General features: G+C 38.0%; 1 protein-coding gene across 2 annotated transcripts in view; it reads left to right on the forward strand.

The window, feature by feature from the left end:
* dock11 (dedicator of cytokinesis 11) overlaps positions 1–21734 on the forward strand; it is a 93741-nt gene that overhangs the window by 60123 nt on the left and 11884 nt on the right. For both annotated transcript variants that reach the window (XM_042512383.1, XM_042512384.1), the window contains 15 exons: positions 149–215; positions 1508–1555; positions 1968–2113; positions 4518–4633; positions 4905–5042; positions 6597–6779; positions 7220–7333; positions 9596–9811; positions 12276–12333; positions 14870–14976; positions 15671–15793; positions 16600–16713; positions 18854–19000; positions 19370–19580; positions 21136–21326. In XM_042512383.1, the coding sequence (XP_042368317.1) occupies positions 149–215; positions 1508–1555; positions 1968–2113; positions 4518–4633; positions 4905–5042; positions 6597–6779; positions 7220–7333; positions 9596–9811; positions 12276–12333; positions 14870–14976; positions 15671–15793; positions 16600–16713; positions 18854–19000; positions 19370–19580; positions 21136–21326 (1979 nt within the window). The remainder of the gene's footprint in view (positions 1–148; positions 216–1507; positions 1556–1967; positions 2114–4517; positions 4634–4904; positions 5043–6596; positions 6780–7219; positions 7334–9595; positions 9812–12275; positions 12334–14869; positions 14977–15670; positions 15794–16599; positions 16714–18853; positions 19001–19369; positions 19581–21135; positions 21327–21734) is intronic.

Raw genomic sequence — 21734 nt, forward strand, 5'->3', positions numbered from 1 at the left:
AAGCATGTCTCGTCTAGGATGTTTAGTTGACTTAGCTGCACATCTCCTCTAAAGTCAACAGGAACTATTTATTCAAACTTGACTACACCTTGATTAATGTTGCCTAAAAAAAGAAAACATGCATCAAAGAGTTTCTTTTTGTCTACAGACACTCTAATGGCCTACTGGAACAAAGTGGGCCCCCAAGACATCATGAACTTCCTCAGCTTACTCGAGTGAGTAGTGGACAAGAATTTACCCCATAATGGTTTGCTGTAATGCAGTAAAGCCATGCGTTATGTCATGTCTAATAATGTTAAAGCTATAGTTGATAACTTTTAAAAATATATATGTTTGAATCATATTTGCTGTAACTGTCACTTTATCCCTGACAGTAGTACACAAGACAGATGGTATATTAAAAAAAAATCATGTTTATCCTCCTAGGGCTTCTAATGGCATTTGCAAGAATCCACCGGGACTGAACAAAAGCAAACAATCAGAGCCAAGAAGTCTTAAACGCAGCTGCATAGCCTATTTCTCGCCTCAGATGTTTTCAGAAATATATTTTAGTATACTGTTTAGCTGTTAAATGAGAAAGAGGAGGAGGAACATGATTTGTTTCACAGGTTATCTGTCTCATGCACTACTCTCTGGACTAGGATAGCGAGGTATATTGTGATACGAAAGTTGACGATTTCATACCGTGTACATTTACTTATTTTTGATACTTGAAAAAAAAAAAAAACAGGATGGAGAATCTCACCTTTATTTTAATTATTATCAAAAGGGAGACTTTTTACACATACGTCCATTGGAAAAAAAAATCATGTCTTAGTTATAGTGACACAACATTTGTTCAGAAAAAAACAAGGATTCTGTTTTCATCCTTTTAAAGGTCCTCGTAACAGATAGTAATAATAATTCTGTAATAATGTGATCCTGTGAAACCGCAATGTTTTCTATCGTACCATGAAAATCTCATCCAACCCTCGTCTGGACGTAGTAAGAGTTATATATGACAAAAAGTAATTTTTATAAGAGCTACTAAATATTGCTTAAAAGTTGACAGACTTATGTTGCAGTTGCGCTGCACTCTTTCCATGCCAAAAATCTTTTATTTTTCATTTGACAAGTGTTTTATGCAAGTGACACAACACTGAGTGCAAAAGGGGACTTTGAAAATGGAGAATACACTCAGATATTTGAAACTATGTCAGTAAGATCAACTTCTTATTTTTGCTTCGCTGTTGTAGAGTAGAGACAACTGTGTGATGATGAAGAGATGCAGCATATTAAAAGCATTTAGCAACCACACACAGTGGTCTTTGTGTTGACAGAGAAGCGGCTAATATTTCTCAGATGCTGCAGTGTTGCCTTATTGCTCACTTACCAAAACCAAATCAAAGACTGAAAAGTTACTGAAAAAATACAGGGACTGAAAAATAAAACTAAATTGAGCAGGATGTCCATAAACACTTTCTCTTCTCTTGCTAATATCAATATTATATTTTCACTCTCCATGCAGGATCTGTGTGGTTCAGCTGCGATACATTGGAAAGAGGAGCATTGGCCGGTAAGGCTGAAAACCCCAAGCTCTGTAATTTTACCTGGAAAGTGTGCCTGAAACTTGAAACACAGCTGTATTTAGTGTAGTTTAGAGGAAGCAAAATTCTGAGTTGTCAGATTAATGGAAGTGTTTATGTGGTTTGGTTAATCTTTGCATCACCCGCTGTCTCTGATGTGAAGCCTGTATCTTGTTTCTTTACTTTTTGTTAAACTTGAGGCAGGCAACTTTTCAAGATAAGTTGATATGCTTAAGCAAAAAAAAAGGTCCTATTGCCACTTTAATATAATAGGTTAGAGATCTTCAACTGAGTTAGAAAGTTTCTGCAGCTGATACATTTCCTTTCTGTGTCTTCCTGTCTTCTCTCCATGTCTTTCAAAAAAATAAAAACACTCACTCTGTGGATGTATTATTCATACAGGAGTCAGGAGATGTGTGCGTCCAAGTTGTTCTCATCAGACAGGAAGTCTCAGACGATGCCGGCTATGCGCTGCAACCGAGCCAGCCTCATGCAGACTAAGATACACCAGTTCAGCACCATGGAAGCCTCCCTCACTCTCAATATAGGTAACCTAACACACAAGTCAATATGAAAAACTTAAGGTTATTTTTATCTCAAGGACTACTATACCCTAATGATGGTTGCAACAACTGTGGTCAGAGGCATTATGTGTCTAGGTTGTCTGTCTGCCCATCCATCCATTCTGGTGAATGCGATATCTTAAAGGAATTTCTCCAAATTTGGCACAAACGTCCACTTGGACACAAGGATGAACTGATCTTTGGCTGGTGATTTTGGTGGTCAAAGGTCACTGTAACCTTTTGTCGCAGTCATTTTTAGTGAACATGATAACTTGAGAACACCTTGAAGGAATTTCTTCCAATTTTGGCACAAACGTCCACTCAGACTCATGAATGAAATGATAGATTTTCGTGGTCAAAGGTCACTTTAACCTTACATCCTAGTCATTCTGGTGAACATGATATCTCAAGAACACCTCAAAGGAATTTCTTCAGGTTTTGCACAAACGTCCGCTTGGACTCAGTGATGAGCTGTTTCAAAGTGAACCGTAGTTTTCCTATTGCAAAAAACACTCTGGATTGCATTCACCAAAAGTATGAAAGTGTACTGGAAAATTGGAACGTGCAGTGGTGTGTGATTCGGGTTGTGACTGACAGCAATATGATCAAAGCATTTAACCTCCTCCCTGGCACTGAGGAAGCGGATTATGACGTGACCGCACTGCATGCAGCAGCTGCTGCACTGTACATGAGGAAGAGGAGGATGAGGGACTACCTGTGCTCTCACAAGTCAAACAAGCTAAAATTAAAATACAAGGCAAATGTTGTTTTTTTTGTTTGTTTTTTTTTTTTGCTGAGCGATTTGAGTGGAGCGGGGTGAAATCTGAATGAAGGGTTGAGCAATAATTAGTGGAGCGGCCTGCATTTCCTCTGAGCTGGCGTAACTTATCGCTTCGTACGCAAGTAGTGTGAATTCTCATTGCTCCACTCCAATCACATGTTCTGGTGAGTATAGAATTTCAAAAAATTACTCAATCAGTCAGACAAAGCTTTACCAAAATGCATACAGACAAACTTATATTGCACAGTGATATTATCACCTTCATTGCTGAGCAGAAGCTTCAAAACCACGTTTTCCACAGTAAGCAGCTGTTATACTTTAGCCTGGACCAAAAAAAAAAATCTCAGTACTGGAAGAAAGTCTTGTTTAAACATCAAGCAAAGTTGCACTTTGCAGTTGGACTTGGAGAGCCCAAGTGAGGAAACAGCCACACGAGTTGTTGATGCAAAGTTAATCTCATAGTCATCATAAACATGCTGGATCTTAACTGAGGGCAGGAGAAAATCAAGCACAAACTGTTTTATAGCCAGAACAAACAAACCTAAACCAAGATATAATACCATGCTTTACCTGAATGGAGACTAACCAATAGGCAGCTCTTGAAAATAACACTTGTAGTAAGACTCACCTCAACGGTGAGTCTTAAGCCTCCAGCTTTCATAGATGTATTCTCCATCTGTTATTAGTTGCTGACTGTGTCAGCTCAAAGGCTTCTGTGAGCTTAATAGATATCTGAGCATATTAAGATTAAAGCAACAATGCTTATAATACACACTGAAACTTGATGAGAAATGCGTTGTTTGTTTCAGAGATAAATGGTACGATTATCTACATATCGACTTATTCTGACACCGCCAAAATCATCCATGTGTACCCTATAGATTACAGTATCATATGCTTTTTTCCTTGCTGGATCCAGCAAATTACTGATGTACCGTATAAGCAACATGCTTCATGCTAATACTGGCAAACTTGAAAGAAAATTTAATCATGCAAGACATTTCTTAGTAACATTTTCTCCCCTGTAAAGGGTCTGTATGTGGCATTCAAAGCATAAATATAGTAGCAAACCACTTGGTGCTTGGTAAAGACATAGATGAGTAATGGTGTTCTGAGTAGAGAATGAAAAATTGTAACCTGAGCTTCTCTAGTGGGAAGCAGGTCCTGCTGTGTGTGCGTGTGAGTGCTTGTGTGAGTGCTTGTGTGCATGCGTGCTAGTGCTTGTGTGCATATATCTTACTGATTAGCTTATTGCGGCTGCTTTGCTCTGATGATGTTGGGATGGCGTCATCGCAGGAGCATAGCACAATACCCATTATGTGAATAATAATTAATTAATATATAATTAATTAATATAATTTCCACATGCAATTGGTGTAAATTATTGTAAATATATTTTTTAACTCCTAAGGTTTGTGTCTTGTTTGTACTATTTATATTGTTCTTTTTGCTTTATTGATCATGTACATATCTTGCTTTGGTATCCCTTTTCTGCTGTAATAGTGCACGTTTTTTTGCTAGTATATTTAACCAGTTATTGTGCTATTATCTATGTGATCAAATTCAGTACACAATGAATAATTTGCCTGATCTGTGTGTGTGTTGTAGGGACGGGGCCATCAGAGGCAGAAGTCCACCATCAGGCTCTGCTGGAGGGCAACATCTCCACTGAGGTCTGCCTGAGCGTGCTGGACATCCTCTCGATTTTCACTCAGTGTTTTAAGGTCAGTGCAGACACACACACACACACACACACACACACACACACACACGTATAAGTACACTTTTCTTCTTCAATTCCACGTCATTGGCTTGAAGATATAATGACATTTGAGTCAAGAAAAGTGTTTTTCATGTATCAGTTTGTTTGTGTGTGTGTATACTTGTATTACTTGTGTTTTGGTGACAGAGTCAGTGTTTTGGTTTAGTTTGGGACATATAGTACCTCTTGTTAATCATTTAAGTCAATGCAGTGTCGTCCTGTGTGTGTATCAGACCCAGCTGCTGGACAGCGACGGTCACAACCCTCTTATGAAGAAAGTATTTGACGTCTACCTGACCTTCCTAAAAGTGGGCCAGTCAGAAGCCGCCCTCAGGCATGTGTTCGCCGCTCTCAGGGCTTTTATTAACAAGGTACGTCAACACACGCACACATACATATCGTATGAATAAGATAGTGACCGACAGTTAAATACTGGCATGTTGTTGTTTTTTTATTTTTTTATTTTTGTGGACTTGGCCTGGAAGATTTTCCACCACTAGTAAACAAACTGAAGCGTATGTCATCACTCGTGCAGCCTACGTGTCATTGCTGCAGTCTGTTCTCGTTTTATTTTTAACATCCTAAACAGTTTGCAAGGACACAATGTAATTTATCACTGCTAAACAGGAGAGGAAGCATTCGAATAAATATTTCTTGCTTCCTGTGTTTGTCAGTGTTGCTGGAGCCTTCTCCCACATTCACATGGTGCCTTAATACTCTTACTATCATATGTATTTTTAGATTTTTTATTTAGGGAGTAAGCAAGCTCGAACGTGACTCAATCTCAAACTCTTGAGGCATCACGCAGTTTCCCATGTAAGGGGGACTGCTCATTTCCTGAGCAGCATCCTCAGATAACATCGGCAGTATCAGTGCCAGCTGCCTGCGTGATGAATCAGAGGAGAGCAGCAGGAGAGACTCTGTTCTGGCATGTTAGTATCTGAATATGAGTGGGAAAGCGGTTGAGTCACTGATAGTAAATGTCTCTCTGGAATTATGAGTATGACCTTTGGCAAAGCTGAAGCAATAACAGACAGGATGTCAAAAATGAGAGAGAAATGTCTCTTGAGTTCATTAAATGAAAACATCTACAGAAAAATCTGCATTTTGATTCCAAGGCGCACATTGTCATTGAAATAATCATAGGACAGTAAAAGCAGAAGAAAAAATGAAATATTTAATGGACATACACCCAATCACAGTTCAACTTTAAATTATGTCACACTAAAAAAAAAGGAGCTTGAGATGAAGAAAGAATTATTTTATCCGCTCTCATTGACCCTTGAAACCTGGAGCGACATCACCTCTCTTGTGCTGCTTTCTGATGCCTTTCACAAATATTTAAACCTTTGCACCCTGAGAAAATTGTGATTTTCTTTTTTTAAAAAAACAAAGAAATTGCACGACATTATTAGATTTAGAAAATTTGTTTTAAAAAGCTACACTTTAAAACAAATACTTCTCAGAGTCATTTACTTGTTTGCTTTCTGTTTTACATTATTTTTCTTGTCATTTACTAATTTTTTTGCTGATTTTTGGGTCATTTTTCCAAGCTGACACATTCATTAAAATTGTTACACAGGACAGTAAAAGCAGAAGCAAAAATCAAATATTTGGACAATAAACATTCAGACTTTAAACCCCTAACTTTAAATTACGTTCCACCAAATTTTAAAAGGAGCTTTAAATGAAAAAAGATTTATTAAAAGTCAGTTTAGGTTTTACTCTTAATCGAGATTCAATTTGATTTTGTCGCACCAAAATTTTAAACTCCACTTTAAAATTGGATCCACACAGACATATATTGTAACTGGGCATACCGCTCTTGTTCCTTTCTAATGTCTTACTGTTTTCCTGCTGCCCTCATAAAGTATTTTTCTAATCCCATCCCTGCTGTTTAACACACTAACGCTTTGTCCCGGCAGTTCCCGTCAGTGCTGTTTAAGGGCCGCGTGACTCTGTGCGAGGCTCTGTGCTGCGAGGTGCTCAAATGCTGCGTCTCCAAGCTGGCATGCCTGCGGGCCGAGGTGTCTGCGCTGCTCTACCTGCTGATGAGGAACAACTACGAGTACACCAAGAGAAAGACCTTCCTGCGCACGCACCTGCAGGTAAAGCGGAGTGAGTGATGAAGAGGAGGAGAGAGCAGAGCAAACATGTCGTCCCTTTAAAGGCCTGGCCTCTGTTCATACATGCTCATGTTAACTACATACAACTACATACATGTTAACTCTCTCGATGGTTTGTAATGAGGTCTTTCATGATCTCAGTTCACTCTGATACTGACCTTAAACATTGTGTCCACACACACTCCTCCGAGTACTTGAGATGCTTTCAGAAGGCAGGTGGAGAATGTTAATAGGGTTTAGTTTAAACACACACTTCCTGCTGCGTTTTTGGCTCTACTTCCATTACAGTAGCAGCTCTCCATCAGCGCTCGCTGCACTCCCTCAGTACACTTTTCATCTTCTTCTCATCCACTCTCCTTCTTTCTCACTCGGTCGTCTCTCCTCCAAACATCTTCACACTTTGCTCCTTTTCTTCTGTCCAGATCATCATCGCAGTGAGCCAGCTCATCTCCGACGTGGCGCTGACGGGCAGTTCTCGCTTCCAGGAGTCCCTCTCCATCATCAACAACTTTGCAAACAGTGACAAGGCCATGAAGGTAAAGCAGGAATCAACAAGACTCTAGAGGGAAAACCAGAGAGTCTTAGCAATCACAGCTTCAATATGATTTAACCCTTTATCACCTAGACCCACATCAGTTTTCTTGTGCGGCGTTCAGACGCCTTTCACTAGCATTTAGACCTCTGAAACCTGAGAAAAGTGGTTTGATTTCTTTAGCCAACATGGGGAAAAAACATAATGAGTAACTTGGAAGGAAATGTCCTGCAAATTGCAAAAAAAATAGTAAAAGGTAAAATGACTAAAAAAATAGCTTGAAGGATTACTCACTCAGAATGATTGTTACCAGCAAAAAGTTGGCTTAAGAAAGTATATACAGTAGAATTCTTCATATGCTGCTTGCCCCACACAACACATTATTACCACATTAATGTTTACAATAAAAGTCCCTGTACTCATTTTTGACAATAAAAGTACTGTATAACACTGCTTTCAATTCATACCTTTTCACAAGTGTTTGAAATATGTTTGAGGGATTAAAAAAATTTGTTATTATGTTTTTATTTATTTATTTTTTTTGAAAATGCCAATTGTAATCGGCTTATAGGTCATCAGAAGTTTTAACTTTTTACTTATTTTTTGCAAAGTTTTTGGGACATTTCTTGTTAAGCTGCTCGTTGCCTTCTTCCCGTTTTCTCAGATTTCAAATTGTTAACCAAGAAAGCATAAAAAAATCAAAAGGAAATTCTTAATTCAATACATTTCTGAACATGCAATCTGTCGAAGCCAAGAGAGGATTCAACCAAGAAGTGCAGAAAGCCCCTCTTTGATCCAGCTGTCTGTGTTTCTGTTTACTCTCTCTGCAGAGCAGCCGCTGGATCCCATTTGTTAAACATTCGTGATGTGAGATCAAATATGTAGTGAGGCGTTATGACTGATGTGGTTTGTTGAGACAAAACATGTCTGGTGGAGGTGATTAATTACAGATTCTACTTTAAAGCGCCATTTAGGTTTATCCATGTAAAGATTTGACTGATTTGGGATTTGGGGTTTTGAACAAATACAGTGGAAAGTTATGTAACATTGAATGCATCAAATGTGTTAGTTACTAAGTGTAGAAACAATGGAAGCATTGTGGATCACAATGTAAACCAAACACAACAACACACACACACACACACACACACACACACACACACACACACACACACACACACACACACACACACGTATGTATATATCAGTTACCTCTGTTCATGCTGGGAAGCTTCCATATCACTCATGTAACTGCAATCACTTTAACAGCATAGACTGTACAAAATAATGGACGTAGCCACAATGACATCACTTATTAGTTTGTGGACTTTTGAGGCCTCGAGTTTCGCCATCTTGGATTTTTGGACCATTTTGGGGCGAGAGGGTAAAGATAACCATTACGCTAGCTGTTAACTTAGTCAGGACAGCTCATGTAAAGCTATGATTAGCTGTAATGATGCTGGTGCTAATTTTCACTACCAAAAAACTGTCTTAAAACCATTAAAATAAACCGTACTTACCGGAAAAATTTAAAATATTAGAGGGTCTTTTAGTACTATGAGTGCTGAACAACCAAACCGTTACAGTTAACTTTCATTAACTGAAAACAATCTGAAATAGCGACCGCTACGGCTAAACCCAAACTGTGTGAATCTGGGGTCATACTATGGTTACGTTAACTTACTAACGTTGTCACTATAGTTGCAACTTGTCAACTGATTGCTCCACCTGGGGTGGCAATGGCAGTGGCCATGTACTTAATTATGCATAACTTTAAGCCTTAATAACATTTAAACAAATGACTTGTATAAAAATTCACCCCTCGTACAGTTGTCTTGAACATAAAAATTAGCTTTAGAGACCAAAACTGTTTTTTGTTCCAGGCTGCAAACATGTTTATTTCTGCTGTAAAGTTGGGCATTTTAACATGGAGGTCTAAGGTAATGGTCTCACTTTTTGAGCCAGCCTCTAGTGGCCATTAGAGAAACTGCAGTTTTTAGAATTTCTGCACCGGCCTCAGGTTTCAGCCTCGGAAGTTGCCTCTTGGATCAGCTCAAAAAACACGAGTGATGATTCTGGTCTCTTTACATTGTCACTTGAAGAATGTCACTTAGTAGTGTGAATGGAATTAACAGGATTACCTAAACCTGATAACCAAACCCTGGATTAGTTCAGCCAAATCTGAAGTTCAGTATTGTATTTTTATTCAACATTCAATCATGTTTTCACAAGTGCGTGTGTGTTGACTCCTCTCTGTATGATACAGTCCACGGGATTCCCCTCCGAAGTAAAGGGTCTGACCAAACGGATCCGCACTGTGCTGATGGCCACGGCCCAGATGCGGGAGCATGAGAAAGACCCGGAGATGTTGCTCGACCTCCAATACAGCCTGGCTAGGTCCTACGCCAGCACCCCTGAACTGAGACGGACCTGGCTGGACAGCATGGCCCGAGCGCACCTCAAGAACGGAGATCTCTCTGAGGTATGAACAGGAAGACCCTGAATAATTTCTGTTTAACTTTGTGTTCCTTATTTTTCAAGCTGTTTGACCACTTTTAATCACTTCATACGTCTTTGCCTGCAGTCTTACCTGTTTTCTTTAAAACTTCCAACAATAATCTCTCCAGACAGAACCATGTATAGACGTCTTTATACTGTATATATGGTGTGGAGGCTCTTTCTTGACACTATGACTGTTCATGATGATATGTAAAAGTTTTCTTATAAACGGTCCATTTTAACCCCTTAAAACCTGGATCAATATCAGTTTTCTTGCCATTCACAAGCTTTGAAACCTGAATAGATTAGTTTGATTTTTTCCAAAAACGTAGGGAAAAAAAGGCAATGTGGGCAAAAATTGTCCTGCAAACTGCAAGAAATTAGTAAAATGTGACAGGAAAATTACCCCCCCATTCATTTATTTTTTAAACAGAGGATGATTAGGTAAAAAAAAAAACTATCAAAAAAACTTTAAAAATGTGCTTAGAATTATAACAATTTTATATTTGAAATTATATGACAGTAAATAGTGGCAAGAAAATTACCTAAAAAATAATATTTTTTTTAAAGGAGAGAAGGATTATTAAAGTATTATCCACAAACAAATAGTATGAAGTGTCCCAGAAACTATATTTATAACAAGAACAGTTTTACATTTAATATTATGTTACAAAAAAATGATAAAATGCTTACTTTTTTTTGCTAATTTTTTAATGTTGCCCGTTGCTCAAGTGGATGTTGAACTGTTGAACTAAAGTGTTCTTATGTGTAGCTGCTTTGGTGTACGTGTTCTGTAACGGCCACCTGCCACTGATCAATAAAAGAGTCATCAGTGGTGCCATGACATGCACAGTAACCGCGCTCAGTGAAACGCCAAAGCAAACATCTTACTGAATGGCTGACCTACAGCGCACTCTCCTCCCGCAGCACACTGTGAGTCAGTCCCTCAGTGTTTGATTTCAAACCCATAAAGTTTCAGGGAAGAATTACTCCCTTATCACTCCTGGTCCATCCAAAACAAAATGTAGCCAAATGTTACAAAGCTGTTCACTTACCTCAGGGGCTGCAGTGACCATCAGCTGAACAAACACCAATAAGTAACCACAATAGTCTGTGAACAACCTAAAGTGTTTTTGTGTTAAAACTGCTTTTTTTTTTTTTAATTTTGGTGAAGCTGCCAAAAAAATTAATAAAATTTGTTACTAAGAAATAAACATTGGCTGTTTCATCCTATTTCAGTGTAAACAAGGGAGACAGACTCAGGCTAAGAGGGATTCAAAAACAGGGAAAATAGGATGAAAGCACAATAAACTCAGCAAATCTATGCTAAATATTTGATTAGATGATAAGATATTTTCCATTTAGTTTTTATTTTATTTTGTTATTTTTTTAATCTTTAAATGTGCTATAATATTTTGATTTTATGTTTATTCATTTTCTATTTTTTCTATTTTCTTTTTTATCCAGTTTTATTTTTTGTTTAGTATTTATTTATTTATTTTTTTTGAGGGGGGGGGGTACCTCCTTTTTGTTTTTGTTTATTTTATGTTTTTATTAATATTTTATTAATATATTATATTTTTTAATCTCCTTTTGTTTGTCATATTTTGTTTTATTTCTGGGTTTATTTCTTCTAATTACAACAATGCTATACACAGAAAGGAAAAAAACGAAAACAAAAATTATAATTCCTCCCAGTAACTTGAAAGAGACTCATAAAACATGTGACATTTCTTTTTTTCTTTTTTTAGTTTATAATCATATGAAAATAAGAAGTTTTTGTGTTTTAGTTTGTTTTAGTTACCTTAGAATGAGCCGTTTATATCTACATGCAGGTGGTCTTGAGTCTGCCATGTTGTATCTACTGTAGCCCCGAATGGACAAACCAAACAGTGGCTCTAATTAGAGCCATTAGTGTTTTCGCCATCATAGCTCCTCTACAGGCTCGGCACACAGGACAAGTTTCAGTGGGCTGCAATCTCACCACTAGATGCCACTGAATCCCACACACTGGACCTTTGAAAATGTCTCAGTTAGATAAGAGACAGATAAGGGACCTTATGAGGGACACTTGAGATTGAATGCATCAAATTAAAACGGATATACTTTTCACCTGGCACCTGGCCTGAGTGCACGTTGTTCCACAGATACAAGCTTAGAGAGAAGGTGTGGCTGAAAGGTCTCTCACTGCTGTAAATTTGCAGTTTAACACAATAAATCATGAGTAACACATAATAAAACAGTCAACCCACTGATATATAATGACATTACAATGGCAACAATTTGAAGTATTACAGTTAAAGTTGCCAACTGCTGTTTCGCTTTTGTCTTACTGATTGTGGCAACGTGTTTCCTTTCAGTTTCATAAAGAAGTGAATTTTATCACTCTTGGTCCTGTTTTTCTGCTGCAAAAACGCTCACTAAATCTCCTGTTGTTGTCTCCACAGGCGGCGATGTGCTACGTCCATGTGGCTGCGCTGGTTGCAGAATACCTGCACAGGAAAAGTAAGACCACACACACACAAACAACGCTTTGACCTCCTTTTGTGACGCTCCCATGGCTATTACATTGCATGAATGTAACATAATGGTGAATTTATTTTCTGCAGCTGATGGCGTAACGTAGCTTTAATATGCTTTGGCGTGTGACAACATTTAGTTGATTTTGTTCATTTGTTCATCACAAAACTTTATTTTCTCTCGCATTCCATATCTCCCTTCAAGTATGCCCACTAGGCATGTCAAATCATTTTGTAAGCACTTTGGAAGGCAGGTTTGAGGGCTTTTTTCTTTTAAATTTAATTGGAGATTTCTTTTTAACCCATTTTTAAACATTGTTTAAAAAGTGAATAATATATTTATCTTCTGCCTTTTATTTTTATTTTTTTTAATTGTTTAACAATTTCTAAGCTTTTTTTTTTAGTTATTTTCTTTGCTTTAAAAAAACAGGTTTAGAAGGCATGTTTTTTTTAGCAATTATTTTCTTTAAAAGAAAAAAGATTTCTTTTGTCTTTAAAATGCTTTAGGCAATTTTCATAGAAAACTTGGGGGGCAAGTTTTTTTGGGTTTTTTTTCTTAAATTTTTGAAAGGCATGTTACAGTCCTCAAAATGACACCATTTATAATTGACAGAAACTTTAAAAAACAAATTGTTTGATTTCTAAATTTCCGGCAGTCCTTGAACTCATTTGGGATGCTGAAATTAAATAGAATCTCATGTGTTTGAAAAACGCCGGGACAGACAACAAAAAAAAGGGGGATTCCTGAAAAATCATGTTTTGTTTTGTTTTTTTGTGTTTTTTGTCCATGTTAATATTTGAAAACCTTGACGTATATTGTAACACCAAGCAGTGTGTGCAGTGTTTTTAAACAGCCCTGCTGGTTGAACCATCAAGAGAAATATTTGCTGACCTCAAACCATCTCAAATAAGGAGTTAAATTACAGTCTTAACCGACATGATGAGGACAAGACTACAGAAATGTGCCTAACCCTCTGCAGCAAACATGCTTTTTAACATGATGTGCCTGCACTGCTGATGAAAGATGTGCCAGTTTGTTTATTGACTGTTGTTGGAAACAGCATGCAAGCACTCCACAGACTCGTACTGTAACACCAGCATGGTGACATCTGGCAAAAACAAAGCCTCACAATGTGCTTTGTTTCATGGCCATTTTAATTTAATGCAAAACCTGTTGTCAAATAATCTAAACAAATGGTATTTATCTTGGAGCAATGTCAACAGTAAATGTCAACGATAATTTGTGAGGTGCAACAGTTGGTCGACAGGTAACGCTTATCTCTGAAAAATTTGTTTGACGGCTAGACCAGAGGCAGCACCATGTCTGTGTACACAGTGTCTCTGCTTTTATTAGTGATTTGTCATTGGGTTGTCACGAGCAACCAAATACAGCGTGACATTTAATCTCTCTGTCTGTTACATGTATATTTTCAAAGAGTTCCTCCTATTTAGTCATGACTAATATAGATTTCCTCCTGGAATTTCATGAGTTTTCACTTTTTGAGAGCCAGTTGCTAAGATGCTGTGCCAGTGGTGCCCCAAAGTTGGGGGCCCCGGGAGGGGGGCATGGCCACAATATTTGGCCTAACCTGGCAAAAATAATTGAAGGCTGACATATTTTTAGCCAGGAATTTGTGAATGTAGTGGTATCTTGTGATACTACACAAACCAGGGCTTCCACTGGTACTAACCATGTTAGCATAGCTTGTCAGCAAGAAAGCTTAATAATACTCCAAATTTAGGCAAAATTTTGGCCAGATAACATACATTCAAAAGGGTCCCTTTAACTCTCATCAAAAGATATCTGAATGAAAATGGGCTCTATGGGTGCCCATGAGTGTCCCATAAACTTAAAAAGGCTTGTTACCAGTTGTGAGTTAATCTTCACAATCAATATATCCCCTCAAAGGAAAGCTGTTTAATTTTATTATGCTTTCGGCTTGTCTCTCCGCTCATCAGTCCCATTTTCGTGAACGCAATATCTCAAGAATACCTAGGGGCAATTTTATCAAGTTGGAAACAAACGTCCACTTGGACTTAAAGATAACTACCTAGGCTTTGGAGTTCAAAGGTCAAGGTCACTGTGACCTTGAATCCATATCCGATATCTCAAAAAGGGCTTTCAGGGAATTTCCTAAAATTTTGGCACAAACGTTCACTTAGACTCAATGATGAACTTATTAGAATTTGGGCAATATGTACGTGAAGCATTCATTTTTTCCATGGTTTGCGAAGGCGTACAACTGCGATTAATTTTAGGATTTTTAGTTCTTTTTAAGGAAAAGGACATCCAGCCTGTTTGAGGAACAGTGAATCACCTGACATATATGAAGATACCAGATAATAAGTAACATTATTTCTGAAGTTTTTTTTTTTAAAAAAAAAGCATTATATAATTCCTGAAATTCAGTTATGGCTTTTAGTTTTGTTTTGCCATCGCAAGATTTTCAGCGCCTCCCTCTGGCCAAACATGTATGTCTATCAGTTTTTTTTATACCTTTTCTTTTGTGTTTGTTCATTAGAGTTGTTCCCAAGTGGCCTTGCAGCTTTTAAGAGGATTACCTTGAATATCGACGAGGAAGCTGCCATGAGGGAGGACACTGGAATGCAAGACGTCTATTACACTGAGGTGTGGCCAACGGTGCTTGGATTTTGTTCATTGTGTAAGACAATGTGAAGTGACAAAAACAACTTAGTCAATCCAGATGCCCTGATTTTACTTCAGCAGCTTACTTAACTGCCACAGAATTATATTAAATTTGAGAAATCTCCTTATGTTTCTGTTTCTTGATTAACCCTTTGAAACCCGAGTGAATTGGCTTGCTTTCTTGGAAAAACATGGAAATAAGGCAATGAGTACCTTAAGAAAAATTAGCAAGAAATTAGTGAAAATTTACAAGACCAAAGACCAAAACAGAAAATAACCTAAACAAAAAGTGATAAAATAAAATAAAAACTAATAAATATAAACTTTATTTTTATTTTTTATTTTTTTCATTTTGTGGGACATTTCATGCCAAGTTGATGATTGCTTTTTCCCACTTTTTTAAAAAAATAAATCAAACCAATCTGCTCATGTTTTGAAGGTTTAAACACTTCTGAAAGGTGTCTGAAAGCAGCACAAGAAAACTGAAAACTGTTTAAGGTTTCAAAGGGTTAATCTGCACCGTAACTTGCTTATTGAATCAGCATTAGTATTGGACATTGTAAAATGATACCTACATTTAAATCCTATAATAGAATATTTGCACTTGATGTGCTGATCTGATGACTTGATACAGTGAATGTGGATAAATAAAAAGCCCTCTTCTATCCCTTTTTAGGAAGTACTGGTGGAGCACCTGGAGGTCTGTGTTGAGGCACTGTGGAAAGCCGAGCGCTATGAGCTCATCACGCACATTGCCAAGCTCATCATCCCCATCTATGAGAAGCGTCATGAGTATGAGGTACCGTAGCAAAGCCCCCACACACTCAAATATCATATCGTAAACACGCAGCTACTGTTTCTTGCCTTTCCTCACAAAGTGATTTATCCACGTCCTTTTGCTTATGAAGAGCCAGTAATCACACCTATGTAAGGACTTTGGTTGGTAGAAACAGTTTCTTGATATAAATATGTGTTTAGTGTTTAGAGTTTACCCAATTAATTTTCCACCCATCAATAAACTTCTTGGTTGTTTAGACTTGTTGTTGCAGGGCTGTTATTATCTTTTCATCTTACTTTGCAAGCAGGTGAAAGTACTGCATGTGCTTGTGGAAATAAAATAAAAGCAGCTACTTCAGTTACACAACATGATGGCAGTGGAATCATTCTAAGTACCTTTTAAGGTCACTTTCTTTCCTTTTATGGATGTGATTTGGTTGTTATAAAGTGCTTTTAATAGCTCTTGATTATTGCTCTTGAAAACAACATCAGGGTGGGGCAAAGTCAGAGTACAAGGTCAGGGGCCTCACTACACACACGGGGCGAAAGTGAGAACACCAGCGTATCACAAGGCTAATACACAGGCTGACATGTTAATATCTGTCAATTATAGTTTTTAATTAGACTAATCTTTTTGTGTTTGATGCATGAGAGAAAACCCACACAGAACATGCAAATTGGTACCTTTCCTACAAGAAGACAGACTTAATTATATCATGTGAAAGTGAGATGTTTGTCAAGGCTTCCTGGCCTGTTTCTACATGTTCTGTTCAGTTTCTTTATAAATAATCTGAAAACAGACTAAAGGCAATGCTCTTATTCCCTCAGAAACTGAGCCGACTGTATGACACCCTGCACAGAGCCTACAATAAGATCATGGAGGTGATACAATCAGGCCGCAGGCTGCTGGGGACGTACTTCAGAGTGGCTTTTTATGGACAGGTGAGGTCAACAAGCATTTACAAGGGCTACAGTTGCAACTAGAAGGAGTATTTCTGCAGAAAATGCTTGTGAATGAAAAAGGCTGAAATTGCAAAGCATTACTGAAAAACTTGCAAACTGAGGCGTAAAACTGGCAGATTTGGAAGCCGAACTACATTACTGAAAGAAGCTAAGAGCTGAAATACATCGCAAGAAAAGCTAGCAGCTGAACTGTCACACTGTCAAATGTCAAATGATTCAAAAAGTAGTTTAAAATTGATGTAGAGGTTGAAAGAAGAAATGCTTTGAATGTTGAGTCATGCACTTACAATAATGACTAACACAGTTCACCTGAGGCACATGCTGTTAAGCTGCACATAAAAGGCTGGGTAATTGTACATTGAATAGGTGTGGTGGTGACTCATTCTCCTACCTCTTTATAGAATTACAACCTAAATGAGAATTCTATTGAATCACGACACCACAACTGAAAAAAAACCCATTGCAAACATGCATTACACTTCCCTTGTTAAAGGGTAACTTTGGTATTTTCCATCCTGGACTCTATTTTCCCATGTTTCTGTGTCTAAGTGATTAATGGAAATGACATTTTGGGAACCGGTCCAGCATTGGGCAAAAGCTCTGGAGACAGCCGCCCTGAAACAGGCTGCATTGTAACGTTAAGGGACAATTGGGCACCGTCAATGAATATCCAATAGCAGTGCTTTTTTTTCCACTTACAGGCTCAGATTGCTATTAGAGTGTTTGACAACATTATGGAAAGGATCCCTACAGAGATAGACCTTTTTGTTGAAGAGTAAGATAGCCCCAAAATTGCCAAACCCACCGGACTCCATTTAAATATACAGCAATTTTATCATCGTAAAACAAACTTCATTTGAAGTCAACAGAAACAAAAAAATTTTTTTTTTGTCTTTGCACTGTTCCAACAATCACCAGCTTTGGTTTTGTTGAAAAAGAAAAACCCTTAATTCAGCCAGTTAGATGTGAAATGAAGCTGAATCTATACATGCTACAAATACTATTTATTAAAAAAATGGTCTGTCTCTGTAGGGATCCTTTCATTATGTTGCCAGACATTTATAAAAACCAGTGGCACCCCCCCCCCCCCCCCCCAACTTTTAGTAGTTGTAAATTGACAATTCACAAATGCTCTGAGGGGTTACATTGCAGCCTATTTTGCTGCTGCTGCTGCATGCAATCTGGGACTCGTTTAAAAATGTTGTTCTATTAGTCACTTTGCTACAAAAACATGGTAAAAAAAAGGGGGCTTCAGGTTGAAAAATACCACAGTTTTCCTTAAAGCTCCGCTCTGGCAGGTCAAAAGATGTGACTGGTGACATGATGTCACAGAGGTAGCACATATCAGTTGTTTGGGAAACAATTTGAAGACAGTGGTATTGTTAGTGTTTGGGGCTTCTGTTAAAAAAAATTACAATTAGAAGTACACATCATCACAAGGCTCTTTATTTTTGTATTCTGGTGGACTGAGGCGATAAATTCCAGTAATGTTGCTGCAGCTGCACAAACACAAAGCAGGATGTTCAGTATTATTTTAATACATGAAAAGAGTGCAAAGCAAATGTAATGCGATGCCATCTGCACAAGCTGGGTATTGGATTTCACAGTTAATGCCAGGCCATCATGACACATGAAGAATGGCTGACCTGACTTGTCTCCATCCATTTGTGTGGATTGCATAAGAATGCATCAAAAACCTTTACAAAGTGGACAGATTATTGAAAATCTAAAATTACCAGTGTAATTACACTGGTAATAGCAGCCAAGTGCAACACAATAACTATTCTCACTGTGCAAAGGTTATGTTCACAAAGCATGGCAGCAAGCAGATTCAAAACAGAGAATGTAACAAATGAAAGCAAATAGCTGCAGTGACGTGAGGAGGAAACAGACACATTCAGGAAATGTTGTGTCATGCAAATGTGTTCTGCCAGTAAAGCACGATGTGGTGGATGTTTTGCATCTTACTTGTGCAGAAAGCAATATTAAAACATCACATCAAGTTTTCTTTATCTGATGCTGGCAGTTAAAGTTTTACACAGCAGAAAACAACGCTCAAACATTTATAAGACTCAATACTGAATCAAATGGGTTGTGTGAACATGTGTATTTCATCCAGGGCTTCTTTGAGGAGGAGGATGGGAAGGAGTACATTTACAAAGAGCCCAAACTCACCGGCCTGTCCGAAATCTCTCAGAGGTTGCTGACGCTCTACGGGGAGAAGTTTGGGCCAGAAAACGTCAGGATAATACAGGACTCAAACAAGGTAGATAAATGGAGGAGGTAGAAGGTTTGAAAAGTTTGGGAAAAAGTATCTTGATGTGTGGTTTCAGACTTTGAATGGCAGTCAGAAATGAAAATTAGAACTTTGGCATTGAAACCCTGTTCATGTGTTTATTTAGAAAATATTATTTGTCTAACAAAATGTGGGAAATGTTGAGTTTCTTTTCCACAGTTTTATTGTGAAGTCTCAGCTGACAAGTTAAAATTGTATTTCTTTGCTTGTGTACAAGTCAGTGGAGGTTGATGAGGCCGCATATTTATATTATTCCTTAGCAATGCACTTTCAACAAGACAAGGCTTTTTCAATTTAACACTCAGTTATCTTGCTCTGCTCTCCAAATATTTCACACAGGTTAACGCCAAAGACCTGGACACCAAGTTTGCCTACATCCAGGTTACGTTCGTCAAGCCGTACTTTGAGGAGAAGGAAGCGCCGGAGAAGAAGACTGACTTTGAGAAGTGCCACAACATCAACCGCTTTGTGTTCGAGACGCCCTACACGCTGTCAGGCAAAAAGCACGGTGGAGTGGAGGAGCAGTGCAAGAGGAGGAGTGTGCTCACAAGTACGCAAAACACACTCCTTCACAGAAAAATCCCTTGTGTTTAACACGATAAAGGCACAAAGTATCTCATATGAGAGACTACACTACATTAAAGGGATAGTTGGACATTTTTTTTTTTGAAGTGGGGTTGTACAAGGTACTTATCCATAGTCAGTGTATTACATACAACAGATGTCAGTCAGCACTGTCTGACAGAATGGTAAAGCAGTGAAAATACTCTCAGTATAGCTTTTGTCAGTGTGGATATTGTTTTTTTTTTTCTTCAGGTTGTTAAATACATTTGGCTGCTGGCCTCAGCCCACAGCAGCACATTACTCAGCACTCATGGCACTTCTCCAAACTGGGGTTGTGCAGACAGACATCTACTGTGTGTAATGCACTGATAATATAAAAAATACCCCAAATAACTGCACTTCAAAATATCCTTGCTATTCCTTTAATAATGTATTCATCTCAATATCATGATGACTCATATCACAGCGATGACACAGCAAAACCTTCAACTGTCCATCTCATTAATTTGAAGTCAGTCAACCCTTCGAATCCTGAGCAAACTGGCTTGATTTTTTTCAAAAACACGGAAAGAAAGCAATGAGCAATGAAAGAAATAATGGCCCCCAAAAAAGCAAAAAATGTGTAAAAAAAAAAAAAAATACAAGAAAATTAGTCATTAAAAAAAGGACATAAAAAACAAGGAACTGGCCTGGAAAAGGTGCTTAGAAATGTATAATAATTTTGTAACATGATTTTGCATATTAAATTATGATTATAAAACACAGTTTTCAACTAGCTTTTTTCTTTTTTCAGTTGACATTTTCCCCGAGCTTATGTCATAAATACTAAGTGTACCAATTTCTTGCAATTCCTGGAACATTTCTTACCAACTTGCACATTGCCGTCTTCCTTAGTTTTTGAGAGAAATTGCAATTTGGTCATGTTCAGATAAGGATTTAAATACTTCTGAGAGCAGGAAAAAAAAGAATGTTGCTACTGGTTTCAAAGGTTTAATGTTTTGTACAAAAACTTGAACCTTTTCTAACAGAGCAGATGTGCATTGGTTTATTTTAATAACTACTGACTGCTCACCCATCTGAACACATGTGAACTGCTGTGACCTCCTCATTTGCAGTAAACATAAGAACAGCTGGTTACTGTAGGCACACCCTGTTAGATACAGTATCTCTGACTTATCTCATTAGCATTAAAGAGCACCCTCAAGCCATGTTAGATTTTCTCGATAACCTAACACATGTAGTTGTCATAATGATGCACAGTTATTGCAGCACACAGCTTTACTGTACGTGCTAAAGAGAAGAAAAAAAACAACAGATACTTTATCTTATTCTTCCGCATGTTTTTTTGCAACATCAAAACAAATATAGTGTTGCCACAGCTTCAAAAACATTCACACAATGTGCTTTTGTCTTCACATTTGAAGACAAAAACCAGAGGGGTCACCTCATGATAACCCCTAACAGAAGCATGTCACGTTTATTGTTTTTTACTATATTTGCATAAAAGAGCTAACCTGCATTACCTGCTCTCTTATCTCCAGCTGCCCACACCTTTCCGTATGTGAAGAAGCGCGTGGAGGTGGTGGGGGAAAAGCAGGTGGAGCTGAAGCCGGTGGACGTGGCCATTGACGAGATGAAGGCGCGGACAGCGGAGCTGACAAAACTATGCTCCAGCCAGGAGGTGGACATGATCCAGCTGCAGCTCAAACTGCAGGGCTGCGTCTCGGTGCAGGTAAACGCAGCTCAGTGAAAAATACAAACCATTGATTTATATTTGTCATGTTTGAATTGACATGAAATATGTGTAAAGAAGAAACAGGAATGACAGTTAATGTGTAAAACTGGGCAGGGGTCAGTATTTAAAGGGACAGTTCACCCTCAAATCAAAAAATACATATTTTTCCTCCTACCCGAAGTGCTATTTATTGATCTGAATTGTTTAGGTGTGAGTTCCCGAGGGTTGGAGATATTGGGAGTAGAGATGTCTGCCTTCTCTTTAATATATTGGAACTAAATGACACTCAGCTTGTGGCACCCAGTGAAAATAAGTTTAAAAAATTCAGCAGCAATGTCTATTTCCATAAATCATGACCTGTTTACTCAAGATAATCCACAGACCTTGCTGTAAATAGATAATGCA

This window comes from Plectropomus leopardus, chromosome 23, assembly GCF_008729295.1.
Source record: "Plectropomus leopardus isolate mb chromosome 23, YSFRI_Pleo_2.0, whole genome shotgun sequence".
Classification (NCBI taxonomy): Eukaryota; Metazoa; Chordata; class Actinopteri; order Perciformes; family Serranidae; genus Plectropomus; species Plectropomus leopardus.